This window comes from Octodon degus, unplaced genomic scaffold (assembly GCF_000260255.1).
Source record: "Octodon degus isolate 3935 unplaced genomic scaffold, OctDeg1.0 scaffold00039, whole genome shotgun sequence".
Classification (NCBI taxonomy): domain Eukaryota; kingdom Metazoa; phylum Chordata; class Mammalia; order Rodentia; family Octodontidae; genus Octodon; species Octodon degus.
Window position 1 is genome coordinate 4604039 of NW_004524615.1, and position 22191 is coordinate 4626229.

At 52.2% G+C, this 22191-nt stretch overlaps 1 protein-coding gene across 3 annotated transcripts in view; it reads left to right on the forward strand.

The window, feature by feature from the left end:
* The window catches only part of Fam155a (family with sequence similarity 155 member A), a 592572-nt gene extending 570593 nt beyond the window's left edge, over positions 1–21979 (forward strand). For 2 of the 3 annotated variants that reach the window (XM_023715131.1, XM_004631172.2), the window contains 2 exons: positions 4288–4459; positions 21200–21979. In XM_023715131.1, the coding sequence (XP_023570899.1) occupies positions 4288–4459; positions 21200–21489 (462 nt within the window). In that variant the 3' untranslated portion in view covers positions 21490–21979. Of the gene's footprint in view, positions 1–4287; positions 4460–19630; positions 19677–21199 lie in introns of all 3 variants that reach the window. The other variant, XM_023715132.1, reaches the window with a different exon arrangement.
* Positions 21980–22191: the final 212 nt, after the last annotated feature.

The window sequence follows — 22191 nt, forward strand, 5'->3', positions numbered from 1 at the left end:
GTAATTTATTAAATGTAAACATTTACCATCTTTTTGATCACCCATGGTAGAGGTAGCCCATCAATGATGCCCTCAAGTAATACCCTGCGACCTCTAACCAGGGCCCGTGTTGGAGCCACCTGTCCCAGGCCCTGGGCTTCCCACCACCACCCTCTCTGGTCCCCCACCCCTGCCTGGTCAGCTGCCTGGTCCTGGCATGGTGGCTCTGAGGCCCAGCCTGGCCCCTGAGTTCTCCCTGCACAAGCATGCTTGGTGGGAGTCCTGGGCCCCGGGCTCAAGGTGACGGCAGTCCTGGCCTAGCTGTCCAGAGAGGTGGCCTCCACTTCTCTCTGTCACCACACGGTCTGTGGACCTCGGCCTCCTGGTTTGTGCAAGGGAGTCCTCAGAGAGTCACATTACTGTCGCCCGGTACTCAGGTCCACGCCTGCTCTCTATTAAAATTATTACTAGTGTCATAGGAGTACCTGTCCTCTTCAGCTATACATAGAGAAGTGATTTATTCAATGCCTCTCTCTATAGAAGACAAGGCCATTGCTAAAAAGGATTTGTGACCTTCCCCATGTTAATTCTTACGACACAAGACAGTATATTTGTTTTTCATCATGTACTTTTGTTTGAAAAACCCCCACAGTGTTCTTTTAAATCAATCTTTTTGTCTCTCTTATAGATCTCAGCAACCACAAACCATCTAACTTTACCAACATCCCTTTTAAGGAAACTTCCAGCAACACAATGGGCAGGATCTTAGAGCCAATTACTCCTCTCAGCTTCCAAGCCAGCTTGCATTTTCATAATGTCTAAATCTTTTCAAATTTTTCCAGAGACAGAGAGCTCGGTGCTTCTGTAGCGGGTCCACTCTGTTCCAGCTGGTGACACACACCCGTGCTTGCCAGCTTGGCCTTGGTCTCGTCTTTCTCTTATCGTTACCTCGTCCCACAGCAGCTGCCTGAGGTAGAGAAGCGGACCCCGAGGTGCCGCACCGTGTCCCCTGGGGATGGTCTCTCCTTAGCAACTTCACTGTTCTCCACACGCAGCTTTAGGAGCTTTGCCAAGCTGGAATTTTACTTTTCACATAATCTTCTTAAGATTAGCAAATCTTCTTGCTTCCAGACAAATCTTTTCCGGTTTACTCTGGAACAGTTCAGCAGGGTGTGCGCTGAAGCTCCGTAGCCCTTATCACAGGGATGCCTACATAGATAGTTGACAAAGCCTCGGTTATACAAGGCTTGTTTCTCAGCCTCGGTCTCTTAAGTGACAAACATTTCTCACCTGAACTTTGCATTTTGTTTCAGTTCAAAGGGTTTCTCCCACTGTTTGCTGATGTCATAGGCCCAAACTGAAACTGTTAGAAGAACTTATATAATGTAACCCTCAAATGAGAGCGCTTGGTTGACTGGGTTTTCAGAAGTCCAGGGCGTCAGTCAGAAAGGGAAAGGTGAGGAGCCGTACCTGGGCCACTACCGCAGCCTGTGCAAGGTCAGAATAATTCCCCTGGGAAGAAGTAGCTGCTCTTCGCCGGGACTTCTACCCAGTGTTTAGGGAAACAGGTCCCATCACATCCTAGTTTTTTAGTAAAAATTCTGCACAAGAAATGGAACTGTGCCGAGCAAAGCATGCCACCCTCACAGCCTGAGAGAGGACAGGTCTGTCTTGGCTCACTTTTCAGAGGGGTCAGTCCATGGGCACCTGAATCCAAGACAGACGCAGCGTAAGGAGGGCGTGGGGGAGGACGCTGCTCACCCCATGCCAGCCAGGAGGCAGCAAGTGAAGGGAGCAGCTGGGGCAAGGGTACGCCTCCTGGTGACCACCACTTCCCCCTTTTTCCAGCCGCCTCACAGCACATTCAGCCCGGAACTCATCTGGGGGCAAATCCACTTCTGAGCACAGAGCCCCAGGACCCAATCACCTTCAGTGCATGTGAGCCTGTGAGAGACAGTGTCGGCCTAAAACATGACAAGGGCTGAAGCAGAGTGAGAACAGACCTGTCCGACAGTGCCATGCAATGAGGAGAGACAGAAGAGTGGATGGGTTTGCTGAGACTCCAGCATGTGACAGCCCAGGGAGAGAAGAAAACATTTCTGATGTGTTCAAGGCCCAGGGTGTGACTTGGTGTCCATTTTAGCTTCAGGAATAACACAAATAGAGGAGCAGGGGTGGGGACACAGTGTGCAGCCTTCTGAACTATCTAAGACAGATAGTACCAGGTGGAAAGCCACAGAGACATGGGCTTTCCCGATGTCCGCACTCTCCTGGAGGACCCTCCTCCTCTCCCACGCCCAGCTGCCTCCGGCCCCTAACGAGGGCAGGGCAAGCCAGGCGTCTCCAGGGTGTGCAAAGCTCCCTCAGCGCAGCGCTCAGCTCAGGCCTAGCGCTGTGGCGCCTTTCCCACTGTGCGGCCGTCCACTGGAGCTTCTGAAGGCATCTTCAGCACAGAGCTCAGCCAGGGCAGCTAAGGGGAGCCTTTCCTTTTAGGTCTTCTCCCTGCTGCTTCCAGCCTCCTCCCGAGGGCTGGGCTGGGGCACCCCAGAACTACACGTGCTCCACACAGCACACATAGGCCACCCCTCTTCTAGGCCAAATACAGGAGTTGTTAGCCTCTCCTCAGCGACTGTAGCCTTTTATTCTGAAGCAGTTTCTCAGTGAGCACTTGTAGTGAGGACAACCTAGAAGACCTGTAAGGACAGCTATGCCTGGCTTTGGGCATCGGTGACTTGGTGACGGAAGTCGTGTTGGCTATCCAGGAGCGCGTCTGAACTTCACATTTATACCGTTACATGGCTGGGGGGAGGGGGACCTGGACCAAAGAACAAACCTTCATTTTGATGAAAACAACAAAAAGTTAACACAAATGTAATACAATCCTCCACACAGCAATAGATTTTGATGAAGACACACAATTCCATATGCTCAGCAGGTCCATCCAGAACTCCTTTGCAATTTCATAAATTCTTTGAAAAAGTTTTAGACTAGACACCCAAGACCTGTTAACAGTGTGGGCTTTAGGGCTGGACTCAGAGGCGTAAGTGCCTACCTAGCAAGTGCAAGGTCCCAAGTTTGATCCCCTGTACAGAAAAAAAGAAAAAGAAAGAGAAAGAGAGAAAGAGAGAGAGAAAGAGAGAAAGAGAGAAAGAGAGAGAGAAAGAGAGAAAGAGAGAAAGAGAGAGAGAGAGAGAGAAAGAAAGAAAGAAAGAAAGAAAGAAAGAAAGAAAGAAAGAAAGAAAGAAAGAAAGAAAAGAGCACAGCCTTTTCAGTTCTACAAATCACGATGTCATGGATTTAAATTCGGGCACCGTGTCACTCATTCATAATACTTTTCTTCTAAGCAAATGTTGAGAACTGCACGGGGAAATGCTTGATCCCAGCTTAAAGAACTAAGTCTGATCCAGACTTTGCGGGCGTGACTGTGCAAGTGCTCTGGTGTCCAGGGCCCCCAGGCCCAGTTACAGAGGCACGTTGGGGGTGGGCCCGAGGGGCAGTGGGCCCCAGGGGCAGCGGACCCGGGTAGTGTTGGCCCCAGAAGCCAAAGCGTTGGCCACAAGGCTCCTAGAAGCAGCGGGGCCGTGCTGCAGCGCTGCTCCCGCTGGCTATTTGTCCTGCGTGTCCCTGCACCTTGCAGCCCCTGTGCTGGCCCCTGCCTATGACCCCCAACAAGGGTTGCACAAGTCCTGAACAATCAATCCACCTCCCAGGCAGGGGCTGGGTGCGGGGCTGCTCTGCACACCGCAGTGCAGTACGTTGTGACTGAGCTCTGCCGAGTACTTCCGGGCTTCGGGGGAGATTTCTGAGGCCTTGCACATGAACCATAAATGTGAAAACCCTTTTCTTGCTTCTTCTGTGGCGAGGCCAACTCGGGTCCCGTTCGAAAGGCTCTGGCGCCATCTCGTGTCCGTATTGTGTCACTACAGCTTTTGGACTGCACACTGCAGACAATATCTATGGCAGAATCAGGATGACTTCTACTTTTTGCATGGCTGGTTTGGGAAACTTCTGGTCCTGCATAAGCCTGCTGATTTTTCCTATGAGTTCCACCGAATTAAACGCCACGATATCTCTTGTGTTCTGGTGAGGGAACAGGCAAACCCGCGTGGGCTGTCCCCACAGACAGGCATTGCCGATGGGTCGCTTGCAGCGCTGGGCATCAACGTGCTCAGCCCCGGGCAGGGTTGGCTTCCGGGCCCTGCAGACGCAGCTCTGTCCCCGGTGCAGCGTGTCCTTTATCAGAGGTAGAAGTGCTGTCATCTCTCCATAGATCTGATTCCTCTTTCTCTCTCGTGTTTTAAATTTCAGATTGTCTACAAAGCCTGGCTCTGTTCCCAGTATTTTGAAGTCACTCAGTTTAACTGCAGAAAGAAGATTCCTTGCAAGCAATACTGTTTGGAAGTGCAGACGAGGTGCCCGTTCATCCTGCCCGACAATGACGAGGTGATCTACGGTGGCCTCTCCAGCTTCATCTGCACAGGTAATGGGGCGGGACCAGACCAGCACAGAGCCGGTCTCCTGGGAGGTGCCCTGTGCTGACTTCCCACCCCTCACCCCAGTGCACTCCTCAATATTCAGCTGGTGATTTTCCACACATGCCCAAAGAGAGGCAGCAAAATCCCTGAGCTGATCTGAACACAGCTCTGTGCTGGTGTTAGCCCTGCTACCAAACACAGTCTGTTTGTAAGGGGGTCGACCTGTGGGCAAAGGTGGCTGTGGTTGACAGAGTCACACTTGGCACAGAGGAGACGAGGCTGCCTGTGTGGTCGTTCACTGCTCTATGTGCTCTATGCCTGATCAGCCAGTGAGATCGTGCCTGCTGCTGTAGATTAGGGACAAGTTTGTGTCCCTGAATCTGTGTTCCCAGAAGGCTCTGTGATCCTTAAAAAACATCCAAATCCCAGAGGAATGTTTGCCTGGGTTATTGTGTGTGGAGGGGAGGTGTAGGAGCTCAGGTACCGAACAGTAAGTCAGATCCAATCTGATCTTCCATTTTCCAGCAGCGGTGTTTCCTTTCCACCAAGCACCAGCTTGGGCCCAATAGGAGTGAAAGCCTTACTTCCTGTACACATTAGTTAAGCAAGGGGAAGCTGTACAGAAAACCGAGTCAGTTTCTGAAGATAAATGCAGGGAGGAAGGGCAGGTCCCTCATCACAGCAGTGAGGTGCTTGCAGGTTTCTCTGTGTTAGGATGAAAACCAAATTCCGCCAAAGCCGTAACCCTACGGATGCAGTCACAGCATGAATGTTTTTCAACGTGTAAAGCTGACACACTGGGCCAGGTGTGAAGACCCAGGAGAACTCTCGCTGCATGAGACTTTACCAAACTCCTCGGAAACAGTGATGAGTTTGGGTATTCAACATGAGAATTCATCAAATTCTCTCTGGATCACTGATCCAACCCTTCACTGTTCCAAAGCAATAAGTCAACTAAGAGACGCCCCGGCGGGACACAGTGGTGCACACTGGCACTCAGGGCTCTGGGAGGCTGAGGCGGGGTGATTGCAAGGTTGAGGCGGCCTGGGCAACTCAGCAACTATGTCAGAATTAAATTAAAAAGAGACGAGACATGCAGCTCAGTGCTGTCCCCAGAGGGCTCCGGGTTGGGAGGCGCTGGGGGCCTGAGCAAGGCCGTCACAGGACAGCGGTGCCCTGTGGGTGTGTAGAGCTGGGCTGCAGTCCTTTGGGGTGGGTGCTGGAGTCTCTGTCCACGTAGTGCCTCTCTGCAGGAGAGACAAGGGGAAGGATGGCAAGAAAGGGAGAGGCTGCAGAGGTTGCGAATGTTTTCCTGAGCTCCAGAGTGAGCGATGCGCCCTCTGACATGCTCGAAGCACCTTCCCTGCCTGCACTCCCAGGCCTCCCTCTCCCACTGAGGCCTGCTGGCCACAGTCCGCCCTCAGCCCTTGCACGATCCGAGGGCCCACACACGAGCGTGCTCTGCATGGACCTGGGGCCTTCGCACGCAGCCGCACCCCCAGCTTCTTTCTTAACACTAGAATCGGGTCTCCTGAGTCGGTGACCACCAGCTGCTCCTGGATGCCCCATCCTCCTGCCCGAGCCCCGGGACTCTCTCCTCTGTCGCTTCCTTCTGTGGCCCTGGAGCCCCTTCGGGGCATGTCTCCAGACGCTGTCAAGGCCTGGAAACCGAGGACAGGATGAAGCCTCCTTCCTGCGAGGCTGGAACTGGAGCCCACAGCAGGGCGTGTGCACGCGCAGGGCCTTGCCCCCTGGTGGCGGCGCCTCGGTATTACAGGTGCTCGGCGGCCCCTGCGGGTGGGGCCCGAGGACCCCAAAAAGTCTGAAAAGAGTACTTCTGTCTCCTACTTCCCTCTTGAGAGAGTTCACAGCTGTGAAAGAAGCAGCACCGCCCCGGAATCCTCTGGTGACCTGTCCAGTTAGCTGAGGTTTTAAAAAGCCAGAAAAGATGTCCTCTTTCAAGTACCCTGGTACAAAACACTATTTCCCACTGATTTTAAATATAATTTTAAGGTCATTTCCCATGCTATTGTTCATCGTATGTCCCGCTCTGTCCCAGTGTGCGTAATGTTCAAATATTCAAAATAAAGCTTTAAAAATAATAAAATGCTGCTTGAGTTCCAGCATGAATAGATACAAAAAGAATCTCTTAAATTTGTCCATGTTCAGGGCAAAAGAGAAATGTGAGGGGGGTGCTGGGAGCAGAATCCAACAGCGCGAAGAGGAGACAGCTCACTGACAGTACGCACGATGGAGCGCGTACTAGGATTGCGTTTCCTTCCCGCAGCGCTGCGCTGGGCTCCGCGGCGCGGTCCTCCACTCTCTCGGCTGCCGTCCTACACTTTCACCCCCACGTCGCTTCCTAGGCTGTGCTCCAGAGACCGATGCAGGGAGGCGGTGGGGGCACTCCCGGGTGCCTGGGCAGGCCCCAGCGCAGTCCAAGCCGCCCCACTGCGAGGCCTCTAAGGCGCACAGCGGTGCAGGGCTAAGAGCCTGGCTCCAGCTGCAAGGGTCACGTGGGTGAGCTCCCTGCCTGCGGGAAATCCCACTAGGGTTCCGCTTGTCCTGCTCTGCACCACCCTGTCCTGCCTTCCCGGAAGTAAGTCAAGTGGATGGGACCAGGCTTGAGGGAGCTTACCCGAGGTCCCTGTGCACCCGGGCAGAGCTTGTCCCTAGCCATATTCGGGCTCTAGAAAGCAGCCTTGAGCCTGAGGCCTTGGGGACAGCAAACCTGAGCAGAGAAGACGTCCTGGGTTTTGGATGTCTCCTAGGGGAGATGGTGGGGATATCAGCCCACTGTGGGCCCCCCCCCCCTTGCATCGAGGTGATGGCACTACACTGCGTCGGCTGTGTCCAATCTGTCTGAGCTCTGGGGACTAGAAGCCAGCACCGTGAGGCTGGGCCATGCAGTGTGCCCAAGGGGCAGCAGGCATGGGGTGCACGGCCCGGGCCAGCTGGGCGGAGCACGTGGAGCTCGCCCTGGAGCTCGAGGCTGAGGACACACATCCTCAAGCAGTGACCCTCCAATGCTGCGAGAGACGCAGCCCTCTGAGCAGGGAGACCAGGGCAGTTCTTATGCAGGGTTTCAGCTGAGGGGGGATACTTTAGACAAAGAGAGTCCCAGGACAGGAGAATCTTCAGGAAAGACTCTCCCGGCAGTAACAGACGACCTCTCTGTACGAGTGGAGCCTCCTGGGTAGCTGCTGGGTGCGCTGAGCTGTGCTGAACAGAGCCGTCCTCTCACAAGACCACAGAGTCGTGGGTGACATCACCACCTGCACTTCCCAGGCCACGAGCCCGAGTGTGCGTTGAAGCCATCCTGCTGTCTAGGAAACGGGAAGAGCCCAGCACCGCCTGCCCCCTACTCCAACCTTAGCTCCGGAGGGAACCCGGAGATGGCCAGTAGGCCATCCTGCAGTGGGTCTGGGACGATGTTTCCTTCTGCAGGGCAGTCAGTCCACAGGCCCAGCAGAGTCTCTGCAGAGCAGGCTACAGTGGCTCACGGGCACATCCTGCGCCATTCTCACCAGCACACGCTGCCTGGAAAGTGAGTGCTGCCAGGCCTGCCAGCCATGTCTGGTGAAGTGAAGAGGAGAGGCCTCCCTTGGGGACCATTCCCTGCGAGGCTTTGTGCTTGGAAGGCAGACGTCAGGTAGTGGGTGAGGGAGGCCTGCAGGCTGCGCGTGCGCACACACACACACACACACACACACACACACACACATGTAGGGAAAAGACAGAAAGCTAAGTTTCTCAGATATTTGCCTAAATACTGTTATCACTCTAAATGACCTTAGTCTAGGGCCAGCGAGATAGCTCAGTGGACTAAGTACCAGCCTAGGCAAGTGCAGGGACCAGGCATGGGGACACTCCTCCTCCTCAGTGCAGGTCCTTGTGGCCACCCATGTCTCCCCTCACTACCAGAGTGCAAAAGCTCTCTCTAGGTGCCACTCCACATGGTTGCCACGACTTAGTCCTTTTTGGTGAAGGAGAGCTGGGGCAGCCCGGAGTCGCCTGCAGTTAGTTGGGTGCAAACACTGCGAGGGAAACCGTGATTAGTTCCCGCCACACAGGAAATAGCCTTGCTGGGACTCACATGCACCTTCCCGGGTAGGGAAGACCCATTTAGGGAGCCAAGTCCAGTCTGAGCTGGGAAGAGCACAGGCCCCCAGCTGGTTGCTTTCTTCTGAGATCTGTGATAGCTGTGCGGAGGTGGACAGGAGCTACTCTTCAAACCAAAACTGTCCATCTCAGAGGCCAGCTTTCCTGCACCAGGCGCAGAGTCCCAGGAGCTCTGAGCTGGCTTCCCTCTCTCAGCACAAGGGCTGTCAGCGGTGGGTCGGCCCTTCCCTGCCTGAACATCTGTGCTTTCTGCAGAGCTGCCAGAGCTGCGCAGCGAGGCCCCATCGCAAGAAACCAAACACAAAGAAACAAACACAGAAACCTTAAATAAATTAGTTTTGGGGCTGCTCTGACACATGCACTGCACAGAATTCTAAATGTGCAAAAAGTGGGAATGAAAGCAACTGCCTTCCCAAGGGGCGTTGTGGGCGGCGGTGTCGTGGCTACTTTTCTCTTGCTGCTGGGACAAAACGTCTAATGCCCTGAATTGAGGAAGGAGAGGTTTACTTTGCTCACAGTTTGTGCAGGTCACAGTCTATACAGAGTGACACATGGCAGAGGGCAGCAGTTCATGGTGGCAGAAAACAGCAAAACAACAAGCACAGAAGGGAGGAGCCACAGCAGAGAGCAGGCCTGTCTCCCTCGCACTGCATTCAGCTGCCGCATCAGGGGAGATGCGGCGCCTGCACCCAGGACCAGCAGCGCTTCTCCCGTGAGCCCAGCCCCGGGGGTGAATTAATCCCAAGCTCTGAAAGCCCACCCTGCCTCACAGCCACAGAGGCCACTTCAACACTTGGCTTCCTTTACCCTGCTCTGTGAGGGCTTGCTTTCTCGCTGCTCCGTCGACCACACCTGAAATTCCTACAGGCCGAATGCTGCTCTGAGGAAGTCCAGAAGCGGGCTGCGCTGCGGCATAACTGCAATCCCAACACTCTGAGGCTGAGGCAGGAGAGTTGCAAGTTGGAGTCTGGCTAGCAAAATTTATCAGCCAGAGAGCTGACAGTAAAAAATGAGAACAAAGGCTGCGGGTGTGACTCAGTCCCAGGGCCTTTGGTTGAATCTCAGTACCAAATAACAGAAAGAAAAACCTCCTCCTTTGGGACCAAAAAGAAGCATATTACGTAATACTATTGGGCCATTTCTGCCCTTCAAGTCCGTCCTCTGTCACATAGTGAGAGAAGACTCCTTCGAAACCCATCCCCCGCATTCAAGTGCAGCCTCTCTGCCAGCCTGGAATGTTAGAATTTTGAAGGAAATCCTAACAAATGCAAGATCCGAGCTTCTGGGATTTATGCCCCCATGGGCTCCCCATGGTGAGTGGCAGGGCCAAACCCCTCCTGCAGCTGCCTGCTTACCCACCACCGGGACCCAACACCTGACGCCCTCCGCCTAGAAGAGGAGAGGTTTGACCGGCTCCTGGGTTCAGAGGGTTCAGTCCTCGGTCACGTGGCTGCGAGGCAGGAGCATCATGGTGAAAGGCCACAGGGCCGCAGGGAGGCTCGGTTTATGCTGGCCAGGAAGTGAGCAGCACCAGACAGGAGGCCCTGCCCTAAGACCCACCCAGACACACCTGGAAGTGTTCTCAGCCATCCCCTACCAGGGCCACATGGAAACTCCACCCTCACTACCAAGGTGGGTGACTCTGGCTTCACATGTCTGTATGCCGTCCCGCAGCTCAGAGTGTGACAGTGTGTGGACATAAGTTCTTCAAGGAGGGGAGTAAGTTAAGGTGAGGCCCTCAGGATGGGACCCGACCACGTGTGGTCAGCACAGTTGCACCAGCACTGGGCAGGCAGCCACAGCTAGAGTGGCTGAAGCAGCAGAACAGGTTTCCCTATGCTTCGGGGGCTGCAAACACAAGGCCACTGTGGTGGCATTCTGGTTTCTGCCGAGGTCTCACGCTGTGGGCTGTGCTGGCCACCTCTGCCTCTAGGCTTCTTGGTCTCCTCTGTGTACGAGTTCTGGTGTCTTTGGAGATCTAAGCTTGTGCTTCCCCTTAGGACACAGTGCTGCTGGAGTTCAACCAACCCTGACACCTCCCTTTTCAATACTGATATTTCCAAATATGGTCAGATTGGCAGTGTTGAGAAACCAAAGTCAGACAGAGACACCTGGGAATTCCTCACACAGCCTTCAGTGGTAAACTTGTGCAAGAGGAGACCACACAGAGGAAGATGTAGGGGGAAACAAGCTGAGGACAGTGGGAGGGAGGCCACCCGCAAGGCAGGATGGGAAGGCTGAAAAAGCTCTTCCCTGGAAGCTTCGAGGGCCCGACACCAACATCCTGACTTCAGACGTCTGGCTGGGAACTGTGCTGTGGCAAGAATCTGCCACCCGGGTCGAAGTCTGTGGGACTGTGCTGCCCATGCCCTGGTGGACACTTGCCTGGTGAAGGAAATAGAACACAGTTTCATAGTGAAATACATATGTTCAATGTTGATTGTTTGCCAGGGAGATAGCTCAGCAGCACAAGCCTGGCAAGCACACGGTCCCGAGTTCAATCCCTAGTACCATGAAAACAAAGTTGTTTGCTCAAGAGCAGAATAATGAACTCTTACTTAAGACAAAATGTTTGCCCTTTGGAAGTTGTAGGGGCTCCTAAGGGACTAGGGCGCAGCAAGCAATGGAGAAGAAGGACAGAGGAGCCCGACAGCCCGGCCAGAGGGCCACGATTCCGTGCAGTCGCAGTGACAGGGAGTTAACATGACCCAGCACATACAGCCCTAAAGTACACTGCCTAGTGAGCCCTGTCAATATCTGTTTGCAGGCATTTAGAGCCACAGAGAATGTGAATGTTCTAGCCAACTTTTCATGTTTTAATAATTGGAAGACTTTAGCCCAGAGGCTGCAAATCCTTTCTCTAGGAGGAAACTGCAGCAAGTGAAAACTCAGGCTCCCTCCTGAGCCTTCTGCTCAGTGCCGCCGAGACCCTGCAACACCCCTAAACAACAAATATTGAGATGAAAGGAAAACCATAATGAGAAAAAAGAGCCGTGGAGAAAAAGAAAAAGCAGCTAAGTAAGATGTCCACACCTAGGAAATTTTTCTCTATTTGGAAATGGGTTTGTTCTATCATTTCTAGCCTGATTTTATGGGCATCTCATTGAAGGAAAATACAGACTAATACTTTTATATAAAAGTTTTCCAGATTCCCGGTCAGCTTTTAAACCCCCACCTTCCTCCTTACAAGACGAGCAATTTACCTTCATTTTTTCTGATCACACAAAGAGACCAATAGCTTTTGGAGGTGTGGAAAAGATTCTGCTAGTGAAAACCTCAAGTGCGTTAAGTCTCATGTTCTGCACAGTGAGGGCAGAAAGACACAGTGGAACATGGAATCAAGGGGAGTCAGTGTGCAGAAAAGGAGGGGTGTGGACCAGCTCCGTGCAGGGGGATGGAGGACAGCACGTCTTCCACAGGGGCTGAAGAGGCTGGCGAGCTTTTTCACGCCTGTCTCCAACATAACACCTCAACGATGCGGCTCACCAGGACATAACCCCAGGGGCAAAATCAAGCTGCTTTGCCACATCACTAAGGTTACCAGTAGAAGCCAGCTCACCTGACTTCCCGCCTGGCCTCACCTTTTTCATCAGAACTTAATTTTGTACTCAGAGCAGCTGAAGTTCTTTCCATTGTGACTTGCGTCTTACCAGCTCGACTCCAGAGGACTATAAATGAGTTCCCTGCTTTTATTAGAAAATACTTGCTGTACTAGAGAAAGTCATTAGAATATGGTGAGTCTGAGTGTATGTTCTTACTTCTGCACAATATTTTTCCAATTAACAAGTGCATTCTGCCACCTTTTTCCCTAAGTGTTTTGTCTTGCATTTTCACTCTGTCAACAAGAATTAGATACAACCTTTCCTGTTACTTTTCTATTGATGTCTTGGTCTCAGCTTTGAAGGCACCTGAATTTTCCTTATCTCTAATTCCACACAGTCTGGAGGTCAGAAGCCTGACACCAGGCTCGCCTGGTAGAGATCCAGGCATCTGCAGGCTGCTGCGTTCCAGAGGCCCAAGGACAGTACCCCTTTCCAGAGTCCGTGGCTCACCGCGGCAGTGCTGAGGGCCTGACGGCAGCTCCCCGGGTCCAGAAGCAGCTGCTCTGCTGAGCCGCCGCCTCCATCTTCAGGCCAGCAGTGACGGAGAGTCCTTGTGTGTCCCTTCTCGGCCACACTTCCACCCATTCTCCACTTTATGATGTTGGAACAGACTCATGTCTAAGTCCTCTCCTCACTTCAAGGTCTGAAGGAAAGCAAACCCAATGCCATCCGCACTCTTTTTCTGCTGCATGCTGTACATCATGAACACATACAGGAGAGTAGAGGAGAGCAGGGCTTGGACACTTTCTGCCTTGTATCTATTGACTTGGGGCCATCGTCTCATGGAGTCCATCTGTTGGCGCCTGGCATGACGTGTGGACAATGTGGGCACCAAGAGCATTCACAGATGTAGCACCTAGCTGGACCATGGCAGGTCCAGCTGTAGGAGCGAGCCAGCCACGTCAGTGCCCGCCTTGGGGTGTACAGTGTGACACACTGAAAAGGAGTTGTGTAGGATCTAGGAGGTGCAGTGATCTCAGATTTACAGATTGAAAAGAGAAGTATGGGAAAGCTGTTACCTGGGCTTAGACAGGTCATGTAAGGGCCAGGGTGATAGATAGGTCAGCGGCAGCAGTGCCTGCCTAGCAAGTGCAAGGTCCTGAGTTCCATCCCCAGTATCAAATGACAATAATAATAATAATAATCAGGTCCTTTCCTAAACAAAAGATAAACTCCATGGTTTATCTTTTCAGCCCCCCTACTGGTACTTCTCAGCCCCCCTACTGGTACAACGTCACCCCTACTCCCGGCATAGCATTTATGTGCATGCAGTGTTTCCAGCTGCCAATGGGGAATTTGCAGGTGACCCTGGCGTCTATGCTGGCGATGTCTCTGAGAAAAGTTTGCACGTGGGCAGGGACTCCCACCCAGTGCAAGCCCTTCCTAATGGTGGGTGAAAGCAAAAGGAGGCTTCTTGGTTTATAGACTGGAGAAGTGCAGAGAGTGACGTCAGAGCGTATTCTCCATGAAACTTGCATGAGATGATAGAAGCTATGAGAAGTGATCAAAAGGCCCTGTGAACAGCTACTTCTCCAATGTGCAAGGGCACAGACCTGGGCCAAAATTCCCCTCATAGCCACCCCTCCCTTTGAACACTCGTAGGCCGTCATTCTTGCCACTTGTTGGAGCAGTTCCCAGTTTACATTTCTAGTTTTTGTCAAATAAAGACACGGCACTGTGTCCTCACCCACCGGCTGCACACCTGGCACCGTGGGGCTGCTGACGCTTCTCTGACGACAGGAAGACCACGGCAGAGAAATACTTCGAATGGACTGAGGGCGTCAAAGCAGCCAGCACCACGCAACTAAAGACCCTCAGGAGAGAGGACTCCGGAGCCGCTGCAGGAAGCGGCCAGAACGAGGCAACAGGTACCCGCGAAGTTAGGAGGAGGTTTTGAGTGGAGTTAATGGCAAAGTTTCTTTACTGTAATAAATTTATACAATTTGCGGCTTGAGTGGTCTGCATTTCCAGAGATGGCTCCCTCTCCCCACTCTGGTTTCTTTCCGCAGCAGTCTCCGGTGTTCACCGCTTACCTAGCAACCGCCTCTGGAAGGCAGCTCCCTCCCAAGGGTGAGCAAGTGCCTCCCGCTGGCCTGAGTGGCAGGCTGCTCCTGCCCCGGGACGGGGTAGCTCTGCAGCCTGAGCGGGGGCTCTGTTCCACACAAGTGGACCCGGGCTTCTCCTGGAAGAGCCGGTGTTTGTTGCGCAGGCGTGTCTCTAGTGAGCCCAGGGAGGCCCCACACCCAGCCCGCAGGCCTCGGTCCACCTGCTGCCAGAGCCTGCGTAGCGCCCTCATCTCCTCTTGGCCAGGTTGCCGCCACACCTGAATATCCTACTCCAATTCGGATATTCGCTGGAAGTCAGCTCAACCCAACAGTAAGGTGGTTGAGTACTGGCTTCCAGTTTTTGATAACTTTTTTTTTTTTTTTTTTTTTTTTCGGAACCAGGGATTGAACTCAGGCCCTTGCGCTTGCCAGGCAAGCACTTATTCTACTGCGCCATCTCTCCGGCCCCTATAACTTTAATACTGACTCTTCTAAGTGCTAGCGATCTCTGCTGGGGCCTTGAAAGTACTGGAGAAGCTCTACGACCCCGAGCTACACAGTCAGCCTCGAGTGTTGTCTCTGGGGCATGGAAACAGATCTTCTCAGCCCTCTGGAAAGAGCTTGGGCCTTGGGCCTTGGGCCTTTGAAGAGTCACTGCACTTTTAGAGTCAGGATGCACTGACGTTTTCGTGTTTGTTTTGAGTAAAAGCATTTTGATTTAAACCACTTTACCACTTAGTGTCACCAAAACTGGCAAATCAGGTTCAGAAAATAATTTCCTCTAACTCATTGAGAAAAGGTGCCATTCGAGAGCCAGAGTCTACTTACCCAGCGCTCCCAGGCGCCGAACCCATTGCTTCAGGTTGGTGTAAGTCTGAGCACTCCGAGGCCGGAAAGTTTTATTTTTAATATATTCTGCAGCTACCACAGAAAGTCTGGTTTTCTTTTAAAAAAGAAAAGCAGGAAACGCCGTTGTACTCCGCACACCTGGGAATGAAAGCGTGAGCAGCAGCCCGTCGCTCCCCTTACAGTGCCTGGCTTGAGCTCCTGCAGCCGCGGGATTATTTTCACAGCCTCCCGTTCCCCAGAATGCTTCCTCTGCAGAGTCCTGGCTATTGGAGATTTCCAATTTTAAAAAGCTTGTGAGCAACACACTAAACAATAATGGTGATTTACGGTGCGGGGTTCCCCACAGTGGCACTGAGCAGACGCAAACAACAAAGGTAAAAAGAAATGGAACCCAGCAGGCGAGGTTCTGACCAGGGACGCAGTTTTCTTCCCAGGCTGTGAGGATGGGCTGTGAGGGCAGGGCCCTCAGCATTCAGGTGAGGCCACGCAGAAGCCCACAGTCCTCATCTTCCCAAGACAGGCTCCCCGAGGACACCTGAGCTACACTGACGTGGCCAATATATTTCACACAACCCCTTGAACGCCTTTCCCCTAGGGAGAGTAATTCACCCTGAAAGAAAAAGTCCTTTTCAAGAACACTTAGCTTCTAGCGATGGAGGAGAAGGGAGATGGAGCATTTCCACCCTTCCTAGGCAGTATCTTAGAGTCTCTGCTCCGAGATCTGGGGCTTGCTATCCTGAAACTAGGCTAGGGGGACAGGAGGCATCTCCGGAGACCCGGCCCACGCTCCAGCTTGAGAGGCAGTAGATGCACCAGTCTACGCCTGCCTCCTCCCTGCAGCCCAGGGAGCTCCCTGCCCATGGCCCAGAAAGTCCCCTCATCCTCAGAGCAAACCTCCAGCGAGCCCTCAGGCCCCAGTGGAGAAGTCCACGGTGTGATGTTCTCTTTGTCCGTGTGTATGTTTCTATCCATTGTCTCAGAGTACACCTTTCATAATGAGAAAGAGAAACCACTGTAGCCATGTTGGGGAAAAAATACAGCCTAAAACGCGACATTTCCCGGCCTCTGTTGTTTCCCTTTAGAGTCTACCCGCCCGCCCGAAGCAGGCGCTCTGCACTCCCAGGCAAGCGCTGGAAATGCTCTGCTCAGCCTCAGGACCCTGTGGACGCCCAGTGCATCCCTAGTCCGCGTGTGGCCGTAGGGAACCTGTAGCTTCTCCGTGCAGCGCTTGCTCTGCCTTCCCCGCAAGCATTTCTTCTGAGTCTCGCTGAGGAACAGTTTCCAGTCTCTGTCCCACACTTCGCCCTCTCTGCCATGCGGTCCGGTCGGCCTGAGTGGCCTTCGCCTTGAGGCCCTCTGAGGAGTGCGGGCCAGCTTCTCCCCAGGCTTTGCCGGCCTCTACACGCGGGGGTGGAGCCGGGAGCCCGGGCAGATAGAGTCGACGACGGGGGCTCAGGTCTGCTACCCCAAGAGGCTGGGATTGGCAGGCTCTGTGCTCACGCCTTCTGCACACGTGAAGACGCCCTCGCCTGCTGCTGACCTGGCCGGGACGGGAACAGCTCTGCAAAGAGCAGCGCTGCAGGGCTGGGCAGCGAATGAGGATGGGGGAGCCTGCGTTTCCAGTACCTACGCGCCCCTCTCAAGTATTCCAGTCCTGGTTGGGCGGACCCAGGATGTGGGAGTCGAGTGCCCAGGGCCACCCCGTCTGTGTGGCTTCCCTCATGGGCAGCGTGGAAGCGTGCGGTGGCTGAACCCTCGCTCGTCGCCGGCGGCCCTGCGAGCAAGGAGCCGCATCCTGCTGCCGTTTCACAAAAATACTTATTTTTCTTTTGTGCACAACTTGCTGCTAGGAATTGAGAACACAAGCGTAAAGGAGGAAACTGCGCTCATGGCAACGCCGTCCAGGAGAGAAAGAACTTCGTCCCGCTAACGTGAAGCATCGCGACCGCTCAAGCCTGCGCCTGTCAGAATGGATCAAGACACGCAGAAGTCTGCCGCTGTTGGCAACGACTGCTACAATTTGAAATTTTTTTCTGTATTACTTAGAACTCTTGGTTTCCAGTTTTATCCGTCCATTTGTTAAAATATTCTTCAAAAGTCAGCAAATTTCCTACAGGTTACTTTATTAGTTTTTAATTTGGGGAGGGAAAAGTAAACACAATTCAACTATTAGTATGGTTATTTATTTATTTATTTATTTATTTTGATACAGGGTCTCACTCGCAGTTTGGGCTGGGCCTGTGCTCTCCAGGCTGGTCTCGAACTCGCAGTGATCCTCCTGTCTCAACCTCGTGAGTGCTGGGATTACAGGCATGTGCCACCACATGCAATTCCATGATGGGCACAGTGTGCCTGGGGTTCCCAGAACTGGCACGGCATGCGGTAGCGGGGATCGAACACTGGACCTTGCCCTTGCCAGGAAGGTGCTTAAGCCACTGAGCTATCTCTCCAGCCCTAGTGTAGTTGCTTAAAAAAAAGAAATTGGTGGGATATTTATAAGTAAGCCAGCAATTATATCATGTGAAACCACGATTACTGCAATTTAAAAAGATAAGAATGTCAACTTACTGCAACCTAAGATTTACATGATGACATTAAAATACACTTTTGGCAGTGAGTGAATCATCCCCCCTAAGCACAGATGTGACTTTCAGCTTCAATCCAGAAGGCTGAAGCCAAAATTGACTTCTTATTTTTCTCTAAGTCCTATTGAAATTGAAGTGGAAACCCTAAAATGGTATACATTCATACAAGAATGCAGCCTAGAAACTAGGCCAGAGGTAGAACTGAGATGGCCAGCATGCACCCCTTTGACGGGCAGGGGTGAAGAGTTGGAGGGAGCCCGCAAGCAGCAGGGGAAAGCGGGACTTGAGGTGTGCCAAATGCGCGCTGACCTCACAGCGGCCGGAGTCGCTGTGTTCTGCAAGCGTGGGCTAACAAAAACGATTCATTGAGAAAGAGAGAAATGCTGAGCCAAGCCGCTGCAAGACATCAGCTCTGCCTGGTCAGAGTGGCTGCTGTCGTGAAGATCCATACAGCACGCGACACCAGGTGGAAAGGCGCCTTGTATGCTGCTGAGGAAATGTGGGTTGGCTCAGGTACAAAAATGTATCAAAGCAGAACCATCTCGCCTGTGGCCCAGAGATCCCACTATGGGGCACGCGTGCAAAGGAAGTGGCATGGCAGGAGGAGGGACCGCCGAACTCCTGCTGGCCTTGCTGCGCCATTCATAGCAGCCAGGAGAAAGGAGCAACCACAGAAGCCGCTGGCAGATGGACAAAGAAAGCGCAGTTCCTCAAAACATGCTTCCTTGACACTGCGGAATGTTACTCAGCCATGAAGAAGGATGAGATCTTCATGATGTGGATGGAACAGAAGATGAGTATGTTTAGTGAAATAAACCAAGCACAGACAATGACCAGCCAGTCCCTCTTGTAAGTGGAATCTGGATTTTAAAGGCTGTGAATTATTGTTATCATACAGAAATGATAAGTGTTTGAGGAAGAAGATATATTTAAGCTGGCAAGACCGCAAAATATGTATGTTTTGATTTTATGTACTCTTTAAAATAAATTTAATTTTAAAAGTCCCACAAGGAAGGTGCTGAACAGTTCCCTAGGCAGCTTCGCAGCTAACACAAGGCAGCCCCTGAGCCTTGAGGTGGGCAAGGGTGGGCAGGCTGGGAGCCCGACACCCCAGGAGGGTGAGCAGGCAGTGCACGCCGAACCTGGACAGCCGCCTGCACAGTAGGGCTGCCCTACAGAGCAGGCAGAGAGGAGCGGAAAGCTGGGCTTCACTGCATGGCGGAAATGAGGACATCATTGCTGCCCTCCTGACACACAGAGCGTGGAGCCTCGACCTGCCTGGGTGCAAGGGTGGGAGGGGTCTGCAGAGAGCAGTAGTGGCTGCAGGGCACAGAGTAACCGCTTCGTCTCCACCCTGCCGTGAGGGAGGTGTGTGGATGGTGCTTAAAAGCAAGCAGCAGCTAGGTGCTTTCAGAATTAGAACAGAAGGGGGAAAAAATTCTTGTCATCCAGAAAAACAGCATTTGAAATGATGAAAGGAGAGGATTTTTCTTTTTTTGTAAAAAGAAAAAAACTGTGAATCTATCTAAACTTTAATAGATGTGCATGTAAAACTCTGAATAAAAATTTCTGTTGAAAAGATGGAGAAGGAGAAAGAAAAGAAAAAAATTCAAGTGTCCTAGTCAAAAGGCAGGATTGTGTGTCGTGCATCGTTAACCCCTTTCTGCTTTCCAAAATAGCTGTGAGTTAACAAGCTGGCTTCTGAAAAACCTTGGAAGAGCATCTTACTTAGACACTGTTTGAAGTATTCTGTTAACACTGTAAAATGTTGATCTAAGTGCCCTTTTGAACCTTATTTTTATAATCTTAGGATAAATTCATTTCATTGTAGAATATAATATTGGGGAACATAGAGCTCAGGAATGAGTAGTCTACTAGTGAGGTATCTCAAAGACAAAAAAAAATATCGTACAATAGAAATGTCAGCGCTGCAGACCTCATTAATTCAGTTTTTCTTTCCATATTCTTCCTAGGCGAAGGTGAAGTTTACCTTTGAATGCCTAAGAAGAAATGAATATTGTAAGCATCATTATAAGGATATCTTGGTCATTTCTTTAAAAGAAACGGAAGATTGAAGAGTGCATTACTGAACAGATTCTCTGTTAGTTAAATAAGTAGATTGCAGAGTTAATCCATGTACTCAGCGCTCATAACGCATCTGTTTGATCAGGAATCCTGCCGCACACTGGGAGGGCGACGTGACCATGTGTAGCTCGTGCTCTCCCAGGAAGGAGACTGGCGTGAAATGTCCCACGAAAAAGAAGCAATAAAATTGCTGTGGTTGACTAGTCAGGCAAGCCACACTAGCAGCCTCATGCAAGGACCTCACCCAGAAAGGCTCCCTGAGCTTCCGTGATGGAGAACCCAGCTCTTGGTAGACAGGGTGGAGGCTGGAAGAAGGAAAGTGGCTGGGCTGCAGTAAGCACTCTGGCATGGCCAGCGAGACCTGGAGGTTGAGCAGGGTCCAGAGAGGGGGAAAGCTTCAGATTACAGGAGATGGACGGAGGCCATGAATGCCCTTGGTAACTATTGTTATTAGCCAAAGCCATGATTTTTTCAGAAAATTTCATGAAATCCTTACTCCTGTCATTCTTTCTGTTTCTCAAGTACAAGGCTATAAGACAAAATTTCTGGAGAAATGCATTTTAGCGCACAGAAGGAAATGTTTCAATCAGATGGAAAAACAAGACCCAAAGGCTTACGTGGGCACAGCAAAGGGTTAGAAGCAGTGGAGCAAGACTGGAAATGGTAGACATAAGCAAGTGCTTTGTGGTTTTTGCTTCTTTGAACATCTGAAAATATGCACCTTTCTATTTCAAAATAAGGAGCAAAAGTATTTTCACAGAAGAGAGAAAGGAGGGGAAAGGATGGGTGGTTGGGGGGGAAGCAAGAGGACAAGAGGATGAATGAGAGAAAGATGAGCACTGAAGAGTATTCGGAGTGGACTGGCAAGAGAGGCGATGGGGAGGAAGCGTCCTCCTGAAACACTCCGGCAGCAGCTCAGAAACAGGCCAGCCCAAGCAGTCATTCACAACGTGATGAAGGGGACAGCAGGGAAATCCTTACAGAATAGAATGAAAGGTCCTCCTTCTAAGACGGGGCATACAAGACAAGATGATGTGCAATTAGTAATCAAAGGCCTTCTAGTTGTGGTGCTAAGATGGGCTATTTCACTTAGGATCGCTAGTTAGTGCTAGTTACTGCATTAATCAACTGCACTCTTGTTAAAGAAACATTATTGTCCAAGTTGGCTCAGGACCCCGAGCCCTGGTTTGGACTAGTGAACTCTCTTATTCTGTGTGTACAGCTGCCCAGAGGGAAGATGGTGTGTGTACCTGGCGTAGGAGCACAACCGAGACCAAACCTCCCTGGCTGGCTGGAGGCCTTGGTTGCCCATCTCCAGACTGCACAGACGTGCTTGTCCTTGACATCCAGCTTAACTGTGATGATTTCGGGGGTGAGGGTGTTACTGCAAAGCTTGGCGCCCCTGGGCTGCCACGCCTGCCTCTTTGACCGCTTTGACCTCTCTTTCTCCCCCACAGGGCTCTACGAAACCTTCCTAACCAATGATGAACCAGAATGCTGTGACGTCAGGAGAGAAGAGCGATCCACCCACCCGCCCAAAGGGACGGTAGAGAAAAGTGACAGCTGTCACAGGACGTCGCTCACGGTGTCCTCTGCCACGAGACTGTGCGGTGGGAGACTCAAGCTGTGTGTCCTTGTACTGATGCTGCTGCACACAGTGCTCACGGCCTCGGCCACGCAGAGCGCCGGCTGCCTGAGCGTGGGTGGCCTCCCCACCCTGGACGACAACTCCACCAACGAGGAGTGACGCAGCAGCGCCCGGCCGGGCCCACCGAGCCTCGACATCGTCGCTGCCGCCCGCGGGACGGAGGCTGGGTGCTTTTACCCTCCGGTTACTTCTTGCAAGGTGTTTAGGGTAAAATTTCAAAAAGATGGGCCTGATTCCAAGACGAGGACACACTCACCTGCAGCTTTCTACTGACCGGAAGGCTGCCAAGAGACTCTGAGTTTCTCACACCATTTTATACACTGTGTTTTAATGTCTGGAAGTTTCTTTGCTTTCGTTCCGGTCTGGGTTCCTTCGTTCGTTTCCTTTCGCTCTGCACTTGTTACCGCAGGATTTCTTTCGGGGGTGGCTGCTCAGAGGTAAACAAGTCTTTCGCTGTCTCCATCGCGCTCTGTTTCTGCTCTGTGCGTGTTCATCCGATAGTTCTGTCTTCTGTCCTGTCCGTTTCTATTAGAGGAATGACTGCTAGGGCCTCACGGCACAGCAAACAACAACAACAACAAAAAGAATAAAAAAGAAAAAAAAAAAGAAAAAACCCACAAAAAAAAAAAAAAATTCCCCGCCTCTCCCTAGACCCACACCCCGCCCCCGGCCCACCCTGCCCCGGCACCCCTAAACGCACATCCGCCCGCTCCAGTCTGCGCAGCCTCGGTGGTGGCGTGCTCGCGACCCCAACAGGGCGCCGCGGGGCGCGGGGCCTGCAGACGGTCCGCCCCGGCGTCA